We start from the raw sequence: 26,331 nt of genomic DNA on the forward strand, positions 1-26,331 counted from the left end.
GATCGCTATCGTTCAATGCTAACAAACTTTTTGTTGCCAAAAATGGAAGAACTGAACTTGGTTGACATGTGGTTTCAACAAGATGGCGCTACATGCCACACAGCTCGCGATTCTATGGCCATTTTGAGGGAAAACTTCGGAGAACAATTCATCTCAAGGAATGGACCGGTAAGTTGGCCACCAAGATCATGCGATTTGACGCCTTTAGACTATTTTTTGTGTAGCTACGTCAAGTCTAAAGTCTACACAAATAAGCCAGCAACTATTCCAGCTTTGGAAGACAACATTTCCGAAGAAATTCGGGCTATTCCGGCCGAAATGCTCGAAAAAGTTACCCAAAATTGGACTTTCCGAATGGACCACCTAAGACGCAGCCGCGGTCAACATTTAAATGAAATTATCTTTAAAAAGTAAATGTCATGGACCAATCTAACGTTTCAAATAAAGAATCGATGAGATTTTGCAAATTTTATGCGTTTTTTTTTTTAAAAAAGTTCTCAAGTTCTTAAAAAATCACCGTTTATTAGTAGAAGAAAAGAATACATTTTATAGGAGCACAAGAGAGACACAACTTAATTCTTTTGACAAAAATGTCAATCAATCCAACATAAAGCCTAGTACATACTTGTGAACCATCTCGTGAACCCATACAAATTTCAGTTTTTGGTTCACCCGTGAAGTTGCTCGTGAAGCTGAGTGGAGAACAAAGTGGAGAGTTTTCATTCACGGGCAATTCACGTGCAAAATGTACGGGAACTGTTGGTGAAGCTTTGACAATTGGTTTCCGCATTTTAAAGTTTGTGGCTGCTTGCGCGTTGTTCTAAAAAAAAAGTTAAAATGTTGTCATATGAAATAGAATACCTATTTGAAGATTCAACTGATGAAGTTGACGATGTTCACAACGTGTACTCACAAGTGTGTACCAGTGAGCAATGTCAAAAGCTCACTTTCTCCACTGGCGAACGTTCACTTCACGAGGAAGTATGTACTAGGCTTAACTAATTATACTTATGTTGAGTAATACAAATTGTAACGATATATAATCTGAATTTCAAAAATGTTGTTTTTTTTTTTATTTCATCAACAAAATTCTAATATTCACAGCCCCACTTATAAACAAAACACAGAACATAAACTAAGGTGAAGTTAAGTGCAACAAAACATGCATATTGCTTTAATTCAAAGTTGCAATAGTATTGCACTTGAATTTACAATATCAAACCAGAGCTGCGTGATTTGTACTTCGTATTAATTGAAAGGGCAAGCAGAGGTGGTTGTTACGTTTTGTTGGTGATTAGTAGGTGGTAAGTAACTATTGAGTTAAGCAACAAATCTAATTTAACTTGGCTGGAAAAAAATAACTGAATAGAATAATAGAAAAGAATCTTTAAGAGAAGACAAGACCTTTTTGTATTGCATTCAATTTGACTAGCTATATAATTTTTAGTGTTTTCAATAGAAAATTGATTTGTTGTTTTGATGAGTACCTATTAATATTGTAAAATTAAGGTTCGTGCCCATTTGATAGTACTTCTGCTAGTTAACTCTTGAGAGCAACTCTCGGAAGACTATCCATTTGAGAGCCGAATTTTAGAAGTATTACTCTCCAATGGACACCCTTAAATCAACACCTAATTACATGCTGCTACTTGAAACAGGTCGTCTTCCTATTTTTATTTTTACCTTGAAAATGCACTTTGATTATGTAGCCAAAATACATTCTTATGATGATGATCTATTACCAAAATTATTAGCAAAACACAATATATTCCAAAAATGTAAATTGGTTCAGAAAATAGGATATAACAATATTGAGCGGTATTTCGGTGCATCCTTGGGAGACGGAAAATGGGAGTATGAGAGAACAGATCAACTGTATTCTCGAAAAGCTAGATGACAAAATAAGACTAGATCCAATTGAGGAAGCAAAAGGCTCCTCACGTAGATCTCTATATCCAAAGCTTAATTATAATCTGAATAAGCTCAATTATTTTACAGCTTTACTGAAATTTCTATCATTTATCGCATTAGGGAAGTGCTTCGTGACTTAAATAACAAACCTTATTTTAATGACCAATCATCTTTTTGATCTCTCTGTAATTTGTAAGAACAAGAAAACTCTTATCACTTTTTATCAGTGTGCCCTATTCTAAAAGAAATAAGATTTGTATACTTTAAAAAGTCAATAATAGCCGCGTTTTATTATCACCATGATCTGATCCGGGTCAGATCATGATGATAAAACAGCATTGGATCATCATATTTTTTATTATTTAAAGTTTGGTAGCAGTATCAAATTCGTACTTTCAAAAGTGACATTTAAAAAAAACAATCAAAACACGAAAATTGAAGCTTTTATATTTGTAGTTCTTATTTGAAAGCGATGATAGCGATGAATACTCTCGTCAAATTTGTCCACACTACTAGATGATACGAGTAGTTCCAATTCCTCAACCACTTTGTGTGGTTCCAGATTTGGGAATACTTTGACGTTTAAAGCAGAGTTGCCCAAAGAACATTTTATTTCATGAATAGTTTTTTGTTGTTCTTTTTAGGGAAAAATGATATCCATTAATTGGGCTAAATATACATTTTGTGCACTTATTCATTTTAAGTTCACTAAAGTTTTTAAAAGTTTTTGTTTTTTGTGTTTAATATAAAAAGTACATAAAAATGAAATTGCTTCTATTAAAAATATTTTTTTTTTCAGTCGGATGGAAATGTAACTATGGCAATATGGGTTATATTTTAAATAGTTTGTAGTGACATTTAAACATTATATTACAAATGGTATATAGATATATATTTTGGATTTCAAATTAAGATCCAAACACAAAGCTGGATCTTGATTTGTTGTTGTAATGTATGTAAAGCAATGATCTGGATTAGATCATGGTGATAATAAAACGCAGCTAATAAGCGAATCAGACTCTATAAGTATCTTAAATGGAAACAACTGGAAACTTCTCGCCCAATTCTTTATATACCTGAATCGAGTTGAGATTTATCTATTCTTAACTGGGATAAACCTTTTTTGGAAACATAGCAAAACATAAATATTTTTTCTATTGTTTTTTCTTGCAAAATAAGCCGAGTTAGTCCATTTTCACTAACAAAACTAAATAATACCAACAGTAATAGATTCGTTTTTTTCCGCAATGGAAAACACAATGATTCCAAATGCAGAACTACTCAACGAACACAGCCATCGATACGAAAATGCGATATCAATCATACCAACATTTGAGAACGAAATCATATAAGATCCATTCGAGGCTCGTATAAGCCTATCCATAGTGAGATTCTACTCTAACTTTTATCGGTGTTATTCTCACTATGGATATTGTTTATGTTATTCGTGTAAAATCCTACTTTACTATGGATAGATTTCCCAACAAAACACGGGTATTGCATTTAAGCCCTGAATAACAGAGAAGATTTTATAAATTACTAAAAGATTTGAACCCAAAAATGTATCTATTAAGTATTTTGGCGTACATATTGTACAAAATAAAACCTATTTTTGTATTGCACTTTATTTAATTTTATGTTTATATCTTTTTTCTTTTATTAATAAAAAAAATTACTAATTGTCAAATGAACAATGTAAAAATAATAGCAAAACACACCAAAAAGCTTACTTCAATTATTAAAATTAAAAATATATTTTGTATTTTTTAACAGTAAAAATAGAGATGCGAATGAGGAATGCCTTGCTACACTCTGTCTTTTCCAGCCATTGCAATATTTAGGAATTTAAAACCAATGTACCCAGTCACCTCCTTCCAAACCCTCTCTCCCTTTTCTAGTGCTCAAACTGTGTCTACATAATAAGTGTGTTATCCCTTTGAGTGTGAGCTTATTATTAAAAACAAAAATGTAAAATACCAACAATCAAAACAATTTTAAAGAAATCAAAGCTTGAGGCTCAAAAAGTATCTAAAAAAGATTTTTATAAAAAAGAAACTTGTTAATAAATTTACAAAACTAAGAAAACCATACATCTACTTTTCTAAAGTCTTGTTCATACTACTTCGGATAACTTTGCAGTGAGGCTTAAATAAATATCATAATTTAAAATTCATCAAATTAAAGGGCAAATAAGAAACGAGAAATGGAATGTTCGCAAAATCAAATAATGAATTACTAAATAAACCATATAAAAACGTACTTCACTTGGATGAGGCCATTGCGATCTTTTTTTAAAACTTTTGTATAGAATATCTAAAAGAGTATTTAAAACAACAGTTTTAATTTAATTTAAAACACACATGGGTTCTAAGAAAGATTTTGACAATTTTAGAAAGTGAACAAAAATAGATGCCTTCAAGGATAAAGGGCTCTCAGGACGTGAACTATTAAGGAGACCTAACAGAAGCAATAAAGTTGTAAGCAATCATATTGCTGGCCCACAAAAATATAGACAAAATCAAAAAAGTTCCAAGGCAGAAACAAGAACATCTTAAACAAAAGCGGTTAATTATACGGCTTGTTCAAATTCAATTGCAACTACGGCTAAAATAAGGGCTAAAAGCTGAATATCAGCCGAAATACAACGGTTTAAAATAATACAAAAATGTGATAGTTTTTTTATATTGTGCGCACCCTAAATGAGTTATGTTTACTCTTATAATGATTAAACACAGTGCGAGCAATCAGGAAAGGAGGATAGGATTAGAAAGAAGAATCATTGGTTTTGAATGTCTGCACATTGTAATGAGTAGGAAATATTAAGCCTGGTAAAGCATTCCACATTCGTGTAGTGCGGTTAAAGAAAGAATCTCTGGGCTGAAGGGTAAACTGATCGGTATTCCTAGCAGAACGGTTGAATTGTTTAAGGGGAGGAAAGCAATTGGCTATTTCAATAGAGCATTGTTCATAAAAATATCGATACAACAATGACAGGGATGATACGTTTCGGCGGCGTTCAAGAAAAGCAAATGTCTCGGTAAGAGAATGATCTATCATTTTAAGAGCTCTTTTAACGATTCCATCCAGAAGACTCAAGTACGTTATTGGGGCACCACCCCAAATGTGAGAATTATGCTCGAGTTTTGAACGAATAAAAGCTTTGTAAATTATAGCCAGATCAGAAGGGGTAAAAAACTTCTTGCATCGCCGGAGAAAAAAAAACGTTCAGAGATATAAATTTTGACATGGCTCCAATATGCACCGCACTTTAACATAATTGAAAACTTTTGGCCATGGCTTCCTCATGTTGTTTATAAAGGTGACAGACATTTTTTAAAACAATGACACCTTTAACGTGATTCCTTGGTTCAAATTTTCAATAGTTATCAAAACAAAAACTGTAATGTAATTATTATTATAAAATAACGTTATAAATAAATGCTGTTAAACCATAAAATGTAAATATTTCATTCATACTTTCGTTATTTTCTGAAATTTTGCATGTGGCCTCATCCTAATGATGCATTTTTTTATACCCTCACAGGTAGTAAACGTTACGTAAACAAAACTTCCACCAGCTATAAAAATCGAAAATCGATTCCAAAATCTATGGCTTCATGCTAGTTGTTTGGTTACGTTAGGTTAGGTTAAGGGGCTGACAGTTGATTTCTTTCCCGTCACACTTAGATCAATACAGATCCATTGTGATACCCGTGAGGATTGCTACTCAAGCCAATAAGGAAAACCTATGTGTTCAGTTAGTCAAGCCATTTAGAGGCTTTGACGAAGTTCAGAATGTTCGTACCTGGCGTACTAGAGAGTTCTTCTAAATCCCCGAAGAAATAGTTGCCAAGCAATTTCTTGCTTTGATGGGAGAGTGCGGGACAGTGACACAGAAAGTGCGGACTGCCTTCATGCACCTCCTCGTCACCGCATCCTCTGCATAGATCATCTGAACTGATTCTCATCCTTTTCATATGATAACCTAACAGATTATGTCCGGTGATTATGATCACTGAAGTGATCCCTTGTGGAGCTGCATAATTCTTCCCGTTCTTTGTTTTTTAAAACAGGGCTAGATCTTTCTTGTAGTGCCGCAGGTGTCAAGAAGATTCCACCTTTTATCGGCCTTGATAGTTATTCTTTTTGAGATTTCCTGTTTTAAATAACAGGTAGGGGTGCTTAATAGCTGAGCTTGGCTTACGTCAAGCATTGACCCTAATCTTGCTAATTCATCAACTTTCTCGTTGCCTAGTATATCGCTGTGACTTGGGACCCAGCAGAGTCTAATGTTGTTCTTCGCGGCAGCATGAAACAAGCTTTGATTTTACCTCAGTTGCAGTAATCGCTTTTATTGCCAGTTGGCTATCAATGTAAAAGGTGATATCAGCTCGTGGTATCGCCATCATTGATACCTTTTTAGCAGCTGTTGTCACTGCCAGGACCTCCGCTTGGAAGACGCTACTGTAGTTTGGAAGCTTAAGCGAGGCGAGAGATTCAGAATAGAAGCCTGCCCCTACACCAGTGTCCATTTTAGAGCCATCAGTATAGATAGCTATTGACGAATCACTGGAGTATGGTATATTATCTATCCATTCCTCTCTGCTTGGGATGGCAGCCTGGAATGGTTTATAAAAATCAAGTTCGGGTATTTTATAGTCTGTTGTAGTACTATGACCCATAACTTTATGAAGGATCTGGGCATGTCCTATGCAACTGTTTATCCAGACTTTAGTTTGACTAAATCTCAGGGCACTTTTGGCCGCAGATTCTTGAACAAGGAGGTCTAGGGGAATTAGATTGAGTATAACTTCCAGTCCCGCAGTTGGAGTGGATCGCATTGATCCCGTAATTCCAGTGTACGCAAGTCTTTGAATTTTTGTCAAAGTTTTCAGGTTCGTGCTCTTTTCTAAAGCTTTCCACCATATCAAATTATCATAGGTTAGTATTGGTCTAATTATTGCCGAATACATCCATCTGATAATTTTAGGGTTTGGTCCCCAGGTTTTCCCGAAAATTCTATTGCAGGAGTAAAAGGCACTCGATGCCTTTCTAAATATATCTTTGGTGTTTACTATTCAGGCCCCAGTTTAGTTTTCTATCTAAGATCTCACCGAGATACTTTGCGTGATCAGAGATTTTAAGAGGGCAGCCTTCAATTGAAGGTATTTTAAAATCAGGTAAAGGGTGTCCCAAAATTAACGCAAGATTTTAATTAAATAGAAAACGGCGTTTTTAGTCTTTTGATAGTTATATTTTTATTGACTCGTGAAGCACATAGGATAGGGTTATGTATGGAATAACACATCGGACAAATGGCTTTGCATGCACATGCGCACTCTTTTGTTGAAATTTTCCATGACCATTCTGCATAAATGAGGCTGAATTTCGTTGATGCAGCGTTGAATCTCCTCCTTTAATGCACGGGTGGTTGTGGGCTTGTTTTCATAGACTTGTGATTTCAAATAACCCCATAAAAAGAAGTCTAATGGTGTTAAATCACACGATCTACGATGCCAATTTTGATCACCGAAACGAGAGAGTACACGACCTGGAAATGTCTCATGCAGTAATTGAATTGTTTCACGGACTGTATGACATGTGGCACCGTCTTGTTGAAACCACATATTGCACACATCAATATCATCCAATTTTGTCAGAAAGAACTGTGTAATCATGTCGCGATATCGAGCACCAGTAACAGTCACTGCTTGACCAGCATCATTTTCAAAAAAATATGGCCCAATTATGCCTCCAGCCCAAAATCTACACCATATAGTCAAGCGTTGTGGATGCATTTGTTTTTCGACAATCACATGTGGGTTCTCCGAACCCCAAATGCGGCAATTTTGGCGATTGACAAAGCCATCAAGATGAAAATGTGCTTCATCGCTTAGGATGATTTTGCTCGAAAAATCAGGGTCCATTTGTTGATGTTCAATAATCCATTTAACGAACTCTCTTCTCTGTCCATGGTCATTAGGCTTCAATTGTTGTGTCAATTGAATTTTGTAAGCATGAAGACACAGATCTTTGGTGAGTATACGCTGTAGAGAGGTTCTTGAAATTTGCAACTCTTGTCCAAGACGTCGAATTGAGGTTCCTGGATTGTCAGCAACACTCTCACGCACTGCTTCGACACTCACATTTGAACGGCTTGTTAATTTTGGGACACCGTTTAATTTGTGCTTGTTAGTAAATAGCTCTAGTTCTGTTTTAGCTGGCTTGACTGTCACTTGTCAGCCCACAGTTCCTATTCCATTTGCTTACCAACGAGAGGACGTATTCGGTTTGTTCACTGATAGTGGGTAAGAACTTGCTAGTCGCTAGTAATGCAAGATTATCAGCGTAGGCTGATAGAGAGATTTTTCTATGACGCTGACAACACTGGGCAATGCTGTTTCAACGCTTTTTCCTTTAATGTAGGCATGTTGAAATTCCGATATACAGTCCGGTTTCAGGGTGCTTCGGATGTGTATATCAATTAGCCTTTTAAAAAAAAAGTTTTCAAAATAAACGATGTTAAGACTAATAGGTATATAGTCTTTGGGCTCCGTTGGCTAAGTTTATCAGCCTTAGGGATGAAAACACACTTTACCTCACGACACGATAAGAGAACATACCCCCATTTAAAGCTATTATTGAAAATGCTAGCTAGGTGTGGGATTATAAGGTTTATGCTCTTCTGAAGCATCATAGGAAGATTCCGTCTAGAACAGGGGATTTGTACGGGGAAAAGGAGTGAATGACCCATTTTATCCTTTCTTCCGTTATAATATCCGATGATACTAGGGTTTCTGTATGAGACTGCTAGTGGTTGGCAGTGTACGTCTTTTAAGTTGGTGTAATTGGTAAGTCCTTTCTTTATTGATATACATAAGTTCGTTAAAGCTCTTATCCGAAAAAAATGAATTAGTTGGCCTAACGGTTTTCAACAATTCAAGAAGGATGCGGCTTTTTTAAATTAAAAAGAAAAGGCCAACACAGATCGATCAAAAAACAGCAAAAACAAGTCGAGATCCAGTTTGAAGGCTGGCCTAAACAAAACAGATGAAGGCCCCCTAGTCTTTTAGAACTTAAGCCGCCTTTTAGTCTTGTAGATTGGATACAAATTACATAACATATATTTTATTTTAGAATTCCACCAATTTCTAATGAACCTAATGAACCTCTTCGAACCTCCGATTTTAAACCAAAAGAATAATTAATAAAAATATTACTCTTGTGATAGTTAAGGTAATTTGTTAGTGAAAAAATCTCACCGACCTACGCGACGTGACGACTCTGAACTGGGGTGGAAAAATGAAAACAAACCCATAAGAAACTACCATAGTTTTACCACAGAAGTCGAAATCAATAAAACAAAAATAATACAAAAAAAAAAACAGCCCAAAGACCAAAATATAGCAATAATATGAATATACAGATATGTATAACATTTTTATAGCTAAATTAGTTTCGACTTGGTGCTACTATGTCCCTCTGATTGCATGTTTTTTTTTTTTTTTTCATTTTTGTCAGTTTTGCCCCAATTGTATCGTGCATTTTAAATTTGCCAGAGTAAAAGGAAAAGAAGGATGGTGTGGCGGCACAGTGGTATAGTTATAAACTTAAGGCATTACCACATGAAGTTCTGTCATGAGGTTATGTTCAGGCTAAAAAGAAGCTAAACATCTAGGTATATTCCGTTGTATAAAACTCCCTAGTCCAACCAACCTATACAATTAAATATAGAACATAGAATATATATCAATGTGGCAAATAAAAGAACTCTATGGCAATGGCAAGAGCCTACATAGGTACGTAGAAAGGTAACTGAAAAGAAGATGTATTTCAGAACTTGCTTAAAAAAATATTGTTTTCTTTTTCTTGTTCTTTGAATTTCCTTAATTTCTCAATAACACAAGGAAATATAATACAGGACTTTGAAGAAACAACATTTTGTTGTAAATAAGAACCAACCAAATAAAGCTGCTAGTCGAGTGTGGGAAACTAAAAGGGTATTTAAAGGGACAGAATAAACGAGGAAGCTTTACTATACCCAAACGTGGTGAATTGTGAGGAGTTAACTTTTATTTGCAATAGGGCTACCACCAATAGTTGATTGCAACTGCAGATAGGTTGCATATACATTTGCACCGAAGTGTATTTTTGCTTAAGGGAAATATAGGTAAGAGCTACTTTGATGGTGCAAGGAAACGGATTTGCTTAAGGGGACGATGACTATGAAGGCGACGACGACGAAGACCAAAGACAACTTCCAACCAATGAAGAGTTGAGTAGTATTTGAAGAAAAACTCGGTCTGTAGTGTAGCCTGTCTCTTCTGCACACTTCCCGCTTAACACGGTATCCTTATTGTACTCCATAACTGTGTTTTTGCAGTAAATGATAATTTTCATTGTGCTTTATGCGAATTTGAGTTTAATTACATACTTGTATACCTAGTTACTTAAAATAATTGCAATGCAGACAAGTTGTTTGGGATACTTTTTATTTGGGTTAACTTAGTTAGCAGTATTTTCAGAATCAAAACTTTCTTAAATCATGTACGTTTTCGTTTTGCTGAAGATTGACTGGTCGTGTGAAATATAGTTTTAGAGGTAGCTATGGTGGATTCCGTATGGCATCGTCACCTCCTCGCGGTGCCTCTGGATACCCAACTAACGACGAGCGTTAGATCCATTGGATCCATGAGCTGAGTCACCTGAGTTGATTTTCAGGAACTAGGAGCAGAATAACAGAAATATCGCCCTGAATGCACCAGCTCACGATTAAATCCATGAGCGTCTGACACATATTGTGCGGCACACTGGTCACCATCTGTACCCTGTGGGGCTGCTGAATATAAACTATGGATAGAAGTAACTGCCCTATTTTGTTTTACTACCACCAGATCGGTGAATCGAGGCACTCCCCAAGGTGGAGTCCTTTCGCCTCTTTTATGGAACATGGCAGTACATGACCTACTTACAGCATTGGAAGCAGAGGGTTTTAAGGTGATTGCCTATGCTGACGACGTTGCGATATCCATATCTGGGAAGCACCCCCAAGTTCTGTCGGAACTCCTACAAAATGCCCTAAACAGGCTAACTAAATGGGCTAAGCAATGTGGATTGGACGTCAACCCACACAAAACAGAATTAATACTCTTTTCGAGAAGATATAAAATTCCTCAGATTAGCCCACCCAAGATTAGAGGAAAACCATTAAACATTCACCTAATTTTAAGCTTTTCCGATCAAGCTAAATATTTGGGCCTCATTTTAGACAAAAAAACTAAATTGGAAGGCAAATATTGATGAAAGATTCAAAAAGGCTACTGTAGCGCTTTTTACTTGTAAAAAGGCCATATATACACTTCGGTAATCAGGCCGATACTTATTTATGAAGCCGTAGTATGGTGGACCGCACTGGACAAGATGGTAAATCTAAATAAGCTCATCAAAGTCCAGCGGTCAGCAGGTATGTGCATCACAGGAGCACTTCCCTCAACACCAACCGCAGCACTGGAAGTGCTTTTAAACCTAACACCACTTGACATCTTCTCTAAAAAGGTGGCTGCCAACTCATGTGTCAGGCTTAGAGCCACCTCTCAGTGGACCAGTAACAATACTGGACATACTACTATTCTAGACTATTTCAGATCTATCCCAGATCGCTTAGACTCTACCACCCCAAAAATGGTATTTGGTAAAAGATTCCATGTGTCCATCCCTTCAAGATCCTCCTGGGAAGAAGAGAGACCCCTGGAAGACGATGCGGTACACTTCTTTACAGACGGTTGAAAGACCGATCACGGAGTTTGAAGTGGTATCTATTCGGAAGAACTGAATCTCAGTCTATCATATAGACTTCCTAATCAATGCAGTGTATTCCAGGCCGAAGTAATGGCGATTAAAGAAGCACTATCCTGGCTCAAAGAAAACGTTATATCTTGTAAGGATATACGAATCTTCTCAGACAGCCACGCCGCTCTTAAATCTCTCGCGCTGTCTCCACAAACACTCAAACAGTCCACGATTGTCAATCATCTCTGAATGAGATGACGGAACACTTTAACATTCACCTCATTTGGGTGCCGGGCCACAGAGACTTTCCGGGAAATTGCGAAGCCGATGAGCTCGCCAAAAACGGAACACTTCTGCCTTATGTTAGACAAAAACATAACATAGGAACACCACTTGCTACATGCAAATATCTTCTCAAGCAATATGCTCTAGAAACAACAAATGCTAGATGGTCACAAAGTACCACTTGCCTAGCAACCAAGCAAATATGGCCAAGTATTGACTTAAAAGGGTCAAAAAGCTTGATATCACTGAGCAGACAAAGTATAAGCTCTACAATTGGAGTAATAACGGGACACTGCCTCATAGGAAGACATGCTCTGAGGCTAGGGATCTACACAAATGACTTCTGTAGAAGCTGCATAGACGAGGAGGAAGAGGAAACGGTCCAGCACTCTCCATTAGAAGGAATTACTTTCTCGGTAATCCCTTCTTCGAGAACACCAGTGAACTGGCAACGATTGACACAAAACGTCTCTCTAACTAAGTACAAAATGGTTTGTTTAAACTCTTTACTCTCCCATGAGTAACCTCATTAGTGGTATCACAATGGACCCTTGAGGTCTACGTGCTTCAATGACACCTGGACAACCACTCCAACCTAACCAACCTAACAGACCTATTTATGGTACGAACACTAAGTTTAAAAAAATGATGAAAATGAACAAAACGACGAGATTAAATACCCCAGGTGGAACTCCAGTGAAACTGGTAAATCCACTCTCTTTCGAGGTCGGTCCTATGGATTCTGGGGAGGACCAATTATTGCTTAAAAATATTGAGAGACGGAGTTCAAAGATGCAAAGAACTCACCCGAACAAATTTACTTCAGGGGTTACATCATCTTCAACCTCAAACAATACTATAGATGTTAAAAACATCAGCGAAAAAGGAACCAAGATCAATGAAGAGATCGAAATCACAGATCAACAGAGTTCCAACGAAGTCAAAGGGAAAGACCAATCTAAATCAAAGAACTATTTTGAAGAATGGCAAATTGAAATAGCGGCAAGAAAACAACTTGAAGTTCTAGTTTAAAGTCTTAAGCTGCAAGTGTAAAAACTCGAAGAGAAAGTTTCTTTGCTTGACAAGAAAGATTCACAGTCCACGATTCAGTTAAGTCCAAAATATATTGAACCTGAATATCAAACAGGTCTTGTTTGAAACTGAAAAAAATAAGCATACCACAAAGAAACGTAAACGTAGACCCGAGACTCGTTCAAGAAATCAGAAAAGCTCTAAAACCGAAAATAACAAAGAGTTGATTACAGAAACTAAAGAAGCGAATCGGGCCAAACGAGAATGTTGTACTCCGACGAAGAGGAGGCAGACAGAGGTCCAGGACTCAACGGTGTGGGCATCATATTGACTAAAGAAGCTACCAAAAGTCTTGTTTCCTGGAAACCGTTTTCGGCGAGGATTATGACGGCGAGGTTTAGCTCAAAAATCAGAAAAGTCACCATCATTCAATGCTACGCTCTAACGAATCAGGCTTCAGCGGACGAAAAGACCTATTTTTGTACTCTTCTGAATTCGGTGTACAACGGTGGTCCAGGAGCCGATATCATTATCATCATGGGGGACTTTAATGATAAAATTGGTTCTGATAACGTAGGCCTAGAACGAGTTATGGGTAAGCATTGCTTAGGTCAACGTAACGAAAATGGTGATATGCTTGTCGTCTTCTTCAACGAACGTCAACTTGTGATTGGGGATTCTTTATTTCCGCACAAGACCTGCCGCAAAATCACCTGGGAATCTCCTGATGGTCGAACAAAAAATCAAATCGATCACTTTATTATACAGCAGAAATGGAGGAAGTCACTGTGCGATGTTCATAACGAAAGAAAGGCTGGTGCAGGTAGTGAACATCACTTGCTACTGGGTTTGCTTCGCTTACGAACAGCTGCTGTACAGCGTCGCTCAGAGGGTATAGCAATGAGACCAAGATTCAACACAAGCGTTCTAAATGATCCTAACGTGCGTCGTAATTTCGTCACCACACTCGGCGACAAAGCATCAAACATACAAAATGCTGGCTTATCGGTAGATGCTTTGTGGGGCCAAATTAGGAGCGCTTACATGGAAGCTGGAACTGTAACTATACCCAGACAGACAAGAGCTAGAGATTCCTGGATATCCCAAGACACCTACGACAAAACCACATATCGAAGAAAACTTAAAATTAGAATCAATTCAGAAAGTGAGTATAGAACATCTTAAGACAGTGCAGCGATGTGTGAGACGTGACAAGAAGGCAAGGGGGGACAAACTTGCGGAAAATGCGGAACATGCTGCAGGAAGAGGGACGCAAGGCAGCTGTATAAAACCACTAAGGACATTGTCGGACAGCGTAGAAGCACTAACACTAACCATCCCGTGTTAGATTTGAACGGCAACCTTTTAGTGACGATAGAAAATCAGTTACAAAGATGCAAGGAGCACTTTTGTGCGCTGCTAAATCATGACCACAATGTAGAAATGAATCCACAATTGAACAACATGAGCAGATCTTCTAGGGGTATTGACACCAGTCCCCCAGCAAGTGCAGAGATAAGTAGTGCGATACATCTTCTTAATAAAAACAAAGCAGCTGGACTTGATGGTATTCCCGCAGAATTCCTAAAAGCAGACCCCTAGGCAGCTTCCCGTATTTTGCTTAAACTCGTGCAGGCTGTCTGGGAAAGTGAAACGTCAAAAACTGTAATAACTGGTGCGGTATCACAGTTCTGTCCATTTTCCGAAGTTAATGGCAACTATCATTCTCGAGAGGATTAAGTCCAGGATCGAGTCTACCCTCAATAGACACCAAGCGGGGTTTCGCAGTGGCCGATCGTGCGTCGACGACCTCCACACCTTGCGAATCATACTCGAACAATCATCTGAGTACCAATCACCGCTGTACCTAATGTTTGTAGCTTTTGAGAAGGTGTTTAATCGGGTAAATCGTGAATGCATCTGGAGATCGCTTATTGCGCGAGGAATCCCTGAGGAAATTGTCGCTGTTATTAAAGAATCGTAATACAACGCAAGGTGTTTTGTGTTGCACAATGGACAGCTTGTCTTTTCACCAAATCTGTTTTTGCTATCGATTGACGATGGACTGCCAAGGAGGGTACAAAATGTGAGACACGGTATCAAATGGAGTCTTTTTGACAAGCTTAGCCACATAGATTATGCTGACGATATATGTCTCATGGCTAACAACACGGCAGGCTTAAATCAGATGTGTCATTCACTGCAATTAAATGGAGAGGTGGCTGGCTTAAGGATTAACACAAATAAAACCAAAGTAATGACCACGGGCCAAAGCACACAAGTTATTCTAAGGCAAGGGACCATAAAGGAGGTCGAGCAGTTTAAATATCTGGGAAGTTTTATAGCTCTCGATTGAATCCTTTCTCCTGTGTGGAACTCTAGCAAAATTTCGCTACGCACCAAGTTGAAACTCTTCGAATCCAACGTCAAATCAGTGCTGTTATATGTTTCTGTAACATCTCTAGCAGACTACAAGCTTTTGTTAACCATTGTTTGCGCTCTACGCAACGGAAATGGCGTTGGATAGGCCATAAACTGAGGAAACCGGACGACAATTTAGCAAAACAATCCGTCTTATTTAATCTCCAGGGTAATAGACGCGTTGGAAGACCAAATACAACTTGGAGGTCATCAGTTTTGAAGGAGGCTCGGTCTCAAGGTATTAAATCGTGGCCACAGCTGAGGTCAGTTGCGGTGAATCGGGATAGGTGGAAGGATCTTGTTGCTGCCATATGATTCAGGAGGAGTTAAAGTGCTGCTGTACTTGCAGCCCAATAACATATGTATATATATTTAAAGGATTAAATAGTTCAAGAACTCAAAGAAAGTTACATGTTGAAACGAGGCAATAGGGAGGGTATGGGTAGGAGAGGGACGGGCGAGGAAGGAATCTCCAGGAGAAGGACTTGGGCGGAATCGGGGAAGGGAAGGAATGTCCGCTACGGTAGCTGCGGCATGCTTGCGTTGCTCAGCTATACTCGTCGGATGGGGGGGGTCTTGCCACCGTAGCTGGACCTCACCTCTTTTCAAAAACATAGATCATGCCTTTATAGTATACTAGATTTCAAAAATAGTGATACACCACCACCACTGGTTCGCTTTCCTCGGACGCCGTTGATGACGTCACGGTTTGGCCTGTTCCCTCCCAACCTGGAATCCATTCGGCCGGAATCTCGGATTCCCCAAATCTGGAGACAAGTCAGTGGTGGACTCACATCCTACCCCTTTTCGAAAACCCGCTTACCTTACCGCACCTCCTTCCAATTGACTCACCACTTCATGATAACAAATATCTCACTCATGAACAAAGAAAAAGGAACAGAATCGAAGCTGAATAGACATTCTATCAATTTGTGATTAATATTCGATTTATTTCTTCAGAAAAAAAAACATCCAAGAAAACAGAATAGTTGACTCTAACAAAATCGTACTAACAAAAAAACTAACTTAACTAGAAATAATTTTAATGCTAATAAATTTACTCTAATTAAAAAAAGAATGAAATATATATCTCAACCTCTACCTAAGAGTCGGTTCAATAAAGTGGGGTCTTACTATTCCCCAATAAAAGCTTGACTTACGATCCGCCGTTTCTACCTACACAGAGCTCTTATGCGGGTGTATACGAGGGGACGAGCAAAATGTTGCGTTAAGCGCGCGCTGTCGTCGACGTCGTCGCCGTCGCGCTGCTTTGAATTATTGAAACCTACCCCACGTTAACAAACACTCCCTATGGCAAGTCGAAATGAAAATTCAATTGAGACAAAAAAAAATTCTGAACTAAGTTTAAGAAAACAAAACCACAGTGAGAATTACTATCAAACAAGAAAAATTATAACAACAAAAAAAAAGGAATAAGGGTTGAATATTAAGTAAATAATTGAAGAATATAATAAAAAAAAAGGTAATAAATAAGTAAAGTTTTGAATAAATAAATGAATTAATTATAATTATTTAAATAAGTAGCCATGGTAATGGAGATGATCAAACAAAAACGTCGTTCTTCCAGGCGTGCGCTGGCGCGTCCTGCCTGCCGGTGATATGTAAAACGCCCGCCGGGGCTTCACTACGGACTATCGGACGGCACTTCTGTTTTCTTGAGCAATAATGAATCTTTTGTCTGCGTGCGTATACTAAATTCTTTTTCGGCGGAGGCAAAAATCCGCAGCGCGGGTGAATTTTCGGGGCGCTCAGAGTGTTCGAAAAGGCTTATTTGAGCTGCCCAATTAGTCACTATAGGTACTACCAATATGATTTCTTTTTTTAATAAGATAGGGTTACTTGTGGACCCGGATGCTTCACGGGTCAGATTTAACTTCGGGGCTTTTTTTGGCCCTCCCTCCAACAGCTAGGCACCAATTTATGCGGCCGACCGTGTTTCGTTTTTCGGTTCTACGTTGATTGCGTCCACCCAAAAATTCACCCTAATTTTATCAAAAACAAAGAAAAATCACTAACTCGCACTTATTTGGCATTCTTTTCGCACTCACCTTTACGCACCTTTAGGTTAGATAAATAAAACAAATATGGAACCAAGCTATTCTTCGGTTTTTGTAACCGCGAACACAATTTCGATCTTTTTATTGTTGAACCGGCACAAACTATTCGTTAATAAGTTCCATGCAGCACAATGACCGCCCTCACTACCTTTCACTTGACTAGTGATTTGCTAGCTTTGGCCTATTATTGATCGCACCGATGAAGATGGTAAAAACTGTCGATCTACCGTGCGATCTACTATACCTTTCAACCTAGCCCATCACCTCATCATTATTATGTAACAATTCTTTATTACTATTGGCCCGCACTATCGGCTGAGAAGCGCAACGGTCTTTCTCGTAAATATTCAAATCTGGCCAGTAAATAACAACCCCACTTCTTCTATCCTGGGTCGTGTCTTGGATAAGCAAAAATATCCCTTGCTACAGTGGGATACGAAGTGAGCTGTCATCTGTCAACTTTTTCATTTAACTTTGACAGAACCAAAATTATAAATTGTTTATTTGCAAATTGCAACACGTTTCTCATATTCGCGCGTTATATTAATGTTTATTCCCGAGTAAATATCGGACAAAAAACATCAAAAAAACATTTAAAAAAAACATAAAAACGTAGAAACCAGGAAGAAGGATGCAAAAAAAAACACAAACCACCCAGACGGCGAACTCCAGCACGGAAAGAAGGAACCTCCCACGCCGAAGCTAAGTATTTTGTATTTTTACTTAATGGTTTTGCCAATTAAAAATTTTTTTATTTTGCAGGTGGCTTTCCCTTGGTCGTCCAGAAAACCTTCGGAAGAGCCCAGAAGTCTTCTGAAACCATTCCGTTGGACTGACTGACCAAGAAGAACAGAACTCTTCTGTTTTGGAAACTGAATCGTCCGAAGAATGGAATTTGAGAACGCCACCAGTATTAGTGTATATTTTGATTTATTTCCCAAATAAAACAGCATGAAAAATATGCTAATCTTTCAATTTTTTCCTTGCAGCCACTACAATGTTTTGTTTCATGCAAACATTTTTGTAAGACGATATTGGAGCGTTTTCGTAGCGACGAGGCTCATTTCCATTTAAACGAGCACGTTAAAAAAAAACTACCGTTACTCGGCTATAAGAACCCATAACCCACGACTTAAACACCAAAAACCATTTCATTGTCACAGGGCAACTGTTTGGTTATTCTCTTAATATTGACCACTCTTAATGATCCTTACAAGATTATTATTTTATTGTATTCACTTCTGATTTTAGTGAATCCTTACTACCTTAATTCACCTCTGTCTCTCTCTATCTCTCATTACATTCATATATTTTTAATACACAAGCTACAAACGTTCAAACCTAAACAACTGGTTTTATTAAGACGAAAGTGGTTTTAACTTATCAACAGTTTTAAAATCAGCTTTATGAAATTGCTCAATATGAAGAAGAAATTTTTCGATATAAATTAAAGCTTCAAAAGTATAATCCACAAATAACTGTTGATTTCAATAACGTAATGAATTTAATATTGTAAAAATGAATATTATTTACTTACTTTGCACATGACACAGTCCGACAGAAAACTGACCCAATTCTGGCATCTGTCTGAGAATTTCTTCGGTTACTAAATGAACACCACGATGTTGAGGACGCAAATTGATTTTACGTTGAAACCAAGCAGATCCAATTTGAATAGCGCCGCCTCCACCGCCACGGTGATTCGACGAAGCCATTGTACTTGTCGAACTACTATTGTGACAGCTACTGAGGGTGGTGCTAGTGGGGATCCTCTTCGTCTTCGTGGTGGTAGTGGATGTTGATTTTCCTGTTGCTACTACTGTTGTGGAACTTGGTATTATAATGCCTCCTGATGGCCTTTTATTGATCTTATTGTTGGATTTCGCCGCCGTTTTCGTATTCGTCGTCGCCGTCGTTTCCGTGATCGCCGCTGGATCATAAATGCCACACGCCGTTGTGAGGGAGTTCTTCTTCGATTCCCCTTGATTTCCTGGTGATTCCCTTGGTGTTAAGTCTTTTGCTATTTTTAATGGTAATGATGATGGTAATGGTGGGGTTTTATTTGAATTTGCCGTCTTGATATCAATTTACACTTTTTTCGAAATTTATTTTCTTCTCTTCACTTGATTTTTTCTTTTATTTTTCAAATGCTCAATTTATATTCTGTAAAATAATATTATCAATCTTTTAATTTTGTGAACATAAACGAATTAATATCAAAAAATAATCATGCATAAAACTCTTATTTTAAAATAATATGAGTTAATTACTTTGAGATTAAAAAAAATTATTGTTATTAATTATTTCTTTAACGAAAAAAAAGAAAAGCCGTCTTGAACGAATAAGTTAAGTTCATTTTCATAGTTGGGTTCATAGTTGGGTTGGAAGACGACTTCACTAGAAAAATATATGTACATCTTCAGCAGGATTTCAGACGCCATGAGACGTCCTGCGGATCATAACCCATAATAAATTTAATGTTTCGATCTAAAGGACATCGCTGATTGTATCACTGATTCTATGTTTTTGTATCAATAAATGTGTTTCTAAACATGGTCAAATTTTTACAGTGGTTTTGTGTCTTAAATGTATTTATATGGGTCGTTAGGTTAGATTAGGTTGAAGGGCTGGCAGTTGATGTCTTTACCTTCACACTTAAATCAATACAGATCATTGTGATACCCGTGAGTATTGCTACCCAAGCTAATTAGAACAACCTATGTGTTCAGTTAGCCAAGCCATTCAGAGGCTTTGACGAAGTTCAGAATGTTCGTACCTGGCGTACTAAAGAGTTCTTCTAAATGCCCGAAGATTTCGTTGCCAAGCAGTTTCTTCCTTTGATGGGAGAGTGCGGGACAGTGACACAGAAAGTGCGGAGTGTCTTCATGCACCTCCTCGTCACCGGATCCTCTGGATAGATCACCTGAACTGATTCTCATCTTTTTCAGATGATAACCTTACAGTTTATGTCCGATGATTATGCTTACAAGAGATCGAAGTGATCCCTTGTGTAGCTGCACAATTCTTTAGGTTCTTTGTTTGTTAAATCAGGGCCAGATCTTTCTTGTAGTGCCGCATGTTTCAAGAAGGTTTCACCTTTTATCGGCCTTGATAGTTATTCTTATTGAGATTTCCTGTTTTAAATAACAGGTAGAGGTGCTAAGGGTCGTGGATTACAGTATGCTCATTTTAAACGCGAAGTGATGGAAAAATAAAGACAAACTAGAAGAACGATTGTAGAAATTATGAAAATCTTAAACTGTTTAAAGAAAAAAGTACTTAAAGCTCTACATTGAAGCCCAAGAGAGGAAACAACATGAAGAAAAAGATAAACTCTTCGCATTTTGATACATTATTGGTAATAATATGTAAGAAAAAACCATTTCTTTCTTTGAGAGAACTCAAGAATTAATTAAACGGACCGGTGACATCTAGAACAATATAAAACCTCCTAATAGAAGAAAGTCTTCCTGGGGAAAGCCCATGAAAAAAGCCGTTTTTGAGCAAGAAAAACATTACATAGAGACTTGGTTTGCAAACAAACACATAAATAAATAAATAAATTGGGTGGCGCAACAGTCCGTTGTGAACTAGGGCCTAGTGACTAAGAGCTCTCAACTATTCCTGTATGCGAGTACTGTTGCCAGAAATGGAGGGGACCTACAGTTTTAAGCCAAAATCCGAACGGCTAATTTGAGAAAGCACTTTTCATGACAAGAATTACTCTTGGAGAATTTGTCATTTCCTTGCAAAAGGGAGTACCCGAGAAAAAACTTTAGATGGCATAGGGAACCCAAGACATTTGGCATGACATTCCAACGCACTAACCATCATGCCACGGGTACTACTCAAACACATGCATCGGTTTGATTGCAATAACGTTTTGTAGTCGAATGAAATGAAGATCAATTTTTTTGGTTCCGATGGAAAAATGTATTGTAAGAAGGCTAAAGAACAAGGAATGTAACCCAAAATACATAAAGAAGACAGTGAAACGCAGTGGTGGAATATAATAATTTGGAGGCGCTTTTCAGGGTCTAGTTCAAAAATACTCCATTTAACAAGATGGGAATCTTAGACTGACATTTGGGTAAATGGAGTATTTTTGGTCTAGTGTAGGTCCAATATTTTGTTGAACCAACATAATATGTGCGTTGTGGATTATGTCCACATCTTAAATTCAAGCCCATGTTCCGAATTTCGATCGAAAGTGAATTGAAATCAATTTTCAATTTCACGTGCAATGAAATTGCATGTTCTTCCATTTGATCGATTTCGAAAACTTCGAAATTACTGTCAGAACTGAAGGATCAACCATTTTTATTTTTTGTTTCTGAAGTAAAATGTTTGCTGTTTTGAAGATAGATGCAATATCATTGGCAAGGTTTCTTTAACATACTATGCTCTAGTAAAATAGCCAGTTGCATTCCTCCCCTTAAACAATTTAACCTAATACCCGCGCTTCTAGGAATGCCCATCAGTTTACCCTTGAGCCCAACTTCGGCCGTACTATGAAGTACAAAGATTCTTTTTCTTAGCCGTACTACGCGAATGTGGAACGCCTTGCCACGCTCTATCTTTTCCTGTCATTGCAATGTTCAGAAATTCAAAACCAATGTACACCGACACCTCCTTTCCAACCCTTCCCTCTTTTCCTAATGCTCACACTGTGTCTTTGGCATATTAAAGGTATACAAAAATCTTTTAGAGAAAAAATAAGAAGACGAATTTTGCGAGACAAATCAAATATATTGGATTTAACTGACACAATGTAAGTGTGTAAAAATAATGTAGAATTGTTCTGATGAATAAAGTAAATTCTTGATTTCCCCTTTTAAGCTTTCATTGTAATTTTAGATTAAGCAAAGACGCTTTTATGTGTGTTCTAGGGGAAATAGAACCGAATTGAACCTGGATTTAGCGCCGTATAGACCTGCATCGGATTGAAATAGGATTACTCGATCCAACCCCACTGAAAGAGGTGAATCGAATCGAAAATTTGTCTTTGTGTTGCATTGTTATAAAATTTGAAATTTATTTGAAAGTTGTTCACGTAGTAGTACGCACACAAATAAAACCCAAATGCCATTTCGATTCCATTTGAATTCGACTCCTCGATTCAGTGCCACGATATACCTGAATTGAAATCTTAATTCGATTCGATTCCTCGATCTCCTCTTGTTACCAGGATATATAGTACCTTCAATGATTCCTTTAATTCAAAAAGTTGCTGCAACCCTCCGATTCCTAGCAGGAGGAAGCTATCAAAGATCAATTCACCGAAATACAAAATGTGATTTGCGAAATACAGAACATCCATTTGCATGTTCGAAAATTCAATTCAAAATAGCGAATTGTAGAACTGTGGAAATTAGGGAAATGCAGAACATGAGCATCAGTCATGCAATCATTAACTGAAGAGGAGGTGCCAATTAAGTGGGAGTTCATGCAGGCTTATGACCCCAAGCATTCCTCCAAATTGGTTAAAAAATACTTACAACAAAACAAAATTAATGTTATGTTATGTTATAAACCCCATTATGTGCTTATGGGGTATCCTAAAGCAAAGGATCTGAGATTGTAGATCTAAAAATAAAGACGAGTTGTGAAAATTTAAAGTAAATGGTACTCCATACCCGTTTAGACATGTGTCAAATAAACCCCATTGAGTGCTCATGCGTTATCGTAAAGCAAAGAATCGGAGATTGTAGATCTAAAAACAAAGACGAGTTGTGATCGAAAATTTAAAGTGAATGATACTCCATACCCATTTAGGGTGCCACTAGAAAATACTAAAACAATTTCAAATACTTTAAGCATTCAGTTACTTTCTCGCTACAAAAAGAGTACCATTCTAATTTTGTTTCTATTATTTTTTCCAGAACACAGTTCTACTTTTTATCATCATTATATTTTTAAAAATCTATGTGTATAGTTTTTATTTTCAAACTCTTCACAAATACCTTCTTATGTTTGACAAGGAATGAAGACGTAGCATGTTTCTATTATTTATTACATCACTGTATATATTTTTTGTAATTCAAGAGCTAAGGTAACCTAAGATGACTTAAAAACATTAATTGAAATTGTAACCTAATGATATTAAGTGCTATTGTTTTGTACGACACTGTATATTACTATGAAACTACATAGGTACAGCCTTTTATAATTCAAACACACAACAATGTTAACTTAACCCATGACCGGCTCACCTTATTGCCCCACAAAGATCAATTCATACCCAGATTACACTAGTTCAAAATTCAAATTCAAATTCAATTCCTTTTTCAAATTATTTTCTCAATGATGAATTTCTTAGAATCACTGTATCTACAGCTTTGGCCAAAATAATAAGAACAGCTACAACGTTTGAATGAAACAACAAAAAGCAACGCTTTCATTTTAGAGAAGTTAACAAAAATCGTTGTAAGATAAGTGTTGTTTCTTTTTAGTTATATGCATGAGCAGGTCGGAGCATTGCCAGAATAGTCAAATTCTCCTCTACAATGGTTTTTTAAGAGTTACGACCAAGAAAAACTATTGAAGCTAGAGGTTGCCAATCAAAAATGTCAGAAATAGACCAAATGGCGTTGGTAGGAAAACCTAAGGCAATAAGTTTTACAACCATCCGGAGAGTTTTGCTTGAGTCAAAATTACCAGATCGATCGCCAAGGTGCATATCTTTATTTAATGCAGGTCATATGAAGAACCTCCTGGCTTTTGACAAAATGTTTCACATGCCCTATGATCCATTGAATGAAAGAGGTAAAACAATAGCGAAATGTGTTTTGGAGTGACGAAACAAAAATCAAACTATTTGGAATGAATGGACAACATTGCGTTCGTCGCCCAAAAGGTGAAGCGTACAATCCACGATACAACAAGCCCAATGTGGAACAAAGAGGTGGAAGTCTGATGATATGAGGTTGTTTTTCTTGGTGGGGAATAGGTCGAATAGGTCCAGTATTTCTGATTGATGGAAATAATTACCAAAGAAACTTATGTTGGGGTTTTAAGAGATACAAGGCTTCCATGGGTTGAAAAAAATATACTCTTAAAGTAGCCATTCCAACTGCATAACGATCCCAAGCACTCGGCAAAAGTAACAAAAAAATGATTTGAAGAAAACGGAATTAATGTTGATTGAAAACTTGTCGAACTAACTTTAAAATTGAAATAAGAAAGCGGCATTCATCAAACAAATCGGATTTGTAGAAGTTTGGTATTCAATCCCACCTGAAATATACCAAAGCAGTGCCCTGGCTATTACATTAAAATTGTCCGTGAAGATATTCACGCCAAGCTAACTAACTTTCTAAAAAGAGAGGACATTTTTGGGGTCACAGTCGAGAGAGATACAGCCTGCGCGACACCACCTCCGACAACGGATTCAGGTTGATCGATTTCGCTGCGGGCTTCGTAGATGGAAGAAGGGAGCATGACAAGCGTGCAATGGAGGGAATAGAGGGATGTCACAGCACGAATGAGGTTCCTAAATTTTCCAAATGGTAATGACGAATCGAATTCCGCTGTAAAGGAGATAGAACCACTCAACCTAGGCGACGGAGATAAACAATTCCGCCCACACGACCTCGACTAAGTGAATAGAGCTATATCTAAACTCAAGTCCAATAAAGCTGCTGGAGCTGGTAGATACCATGCGAACTCATCTAAAAAATATGGTCGGAAGAAAGCATGCCCAACTCATCTAAAAAATATTGTCGGAAGAAAGCATACCTCATAAGTGGAATCTCAGGATAGTTTGCCCAATACACAAGAAAGGTGACCCCCTAAATTTCGCCAAGTACAGAGGCATTAGTCTGTATTGTAAAGAAGTATTATGTGAACGTCTGAAGCCGTTCGTCAACAGCCTGATAGGTCCCTATCAATGTGGCTTCACACCAGGAAAGTTCATCATTGACCAAATATTCACTTTACGACATATCTTGGAAAAAACACAGGAACTTCAAATCGATACCCACCACCTCTTTATCGATTTTAAAGCCGCATCTATAGGGAAAATTCCTACAGAGCAATGTCTAGTTTTGACATCCCTGTCAAACTCATCCGTTTTGGTTAGGTTAGGTTATAGTGGCTATCCAAGATGGAAACGGACACGCTTAGCCCAGTTTAATGGCCCATTGTGATACCATATAAATCTTTAGGGTTCCTCCTAAGCTCAATGGAACCAGTTTGAGTCCTTTACGAAACGTGAGAGGCTGATTATGCTTAAAGAAGAATTCTCCTAGGTAATTCTTGCGTTTTCGAGCCAGAGCAATGTATTTGCAGAGAAGATGAAGAACTGTTTCTTCCTCTTCCTCGTCCATACGCTTCGTCTCGTGGCGTGCTTTCCTATTAGACAGTGTTCGGTTATGACACCTATTATCGAGCTTATATGCGATCTGCTTAGAGAGAGCAAGCACCTTGAACGTTTTAAATCCAGTGTTGGCCAGATGTTCTTTGTTACTTGCCACGTGGTGATGTTGTTTCACCTGGTGCCTGTCCTCCTCACAGCGTCCTGCATTAGAAACAATTTACAAGAAGCGATTGGTATGCCAGAACGTGCCAAACGTGGTAGGATGGGTTGTACTGTACCGTTCTTGGCGAGTTCATCTGCCTTATATTTACCTAGAATGTCTCTATGGCCCGGCACCCAGCAAAGTTGAAGATTAAACTTTTGTACCATCTCCATTAGAGATGATCGACAGTTGTGGACTGTTATAGAGTTTGTAGAGACAGAGTCCAGATAGCGGCCTGGCTATCAGAGAAAATACGGATATCAGATGTTGATATCACGTTTGCTTTAAGCCAGGAC

The 26,331-nt window shown here is 37.7% G+C and overlaps 1 protein-coding gene across 1 annotated transcript in view; it reads right to left on the bottom strand.

Moving 5' to 3' along the window:
* The window catches only part of LOC129948811 (UPF0047 protein YjbQ-like), an 86,924-nt gene that overhangs the window by 55,512 nt on the left and 5,081 nt on the right, over nucleotides 1–26,331 (bottom strand). Inside the window, exon 2 of the mRNA XM_056059864.1 lies at nucleotides 19,054–19,679. Coding sequence (XP_055915839.1) covers nucleotides 19,054–19,231 — 178 coding nt within the window. The 5' untranslated portion in view covers nucleotides 19,232–19,679. The remainder of the gene's footprint in view (nucleotides 1–19,053; nucleotides 19,680–26,331) is intronic.

This window comes from Eupeodes corollae, chromosome 3, assembly GCF_945859685.1.
Source record: "Eupeodes corollae chromosome 3, idEupCoro1.1, whole genome shotgun sequence".
NCBI lineage: Eukaryota > Metazoa > Arthropoda > Insecta > Diptera > Syrphidae > Eupeodes > Eupeodes corollae.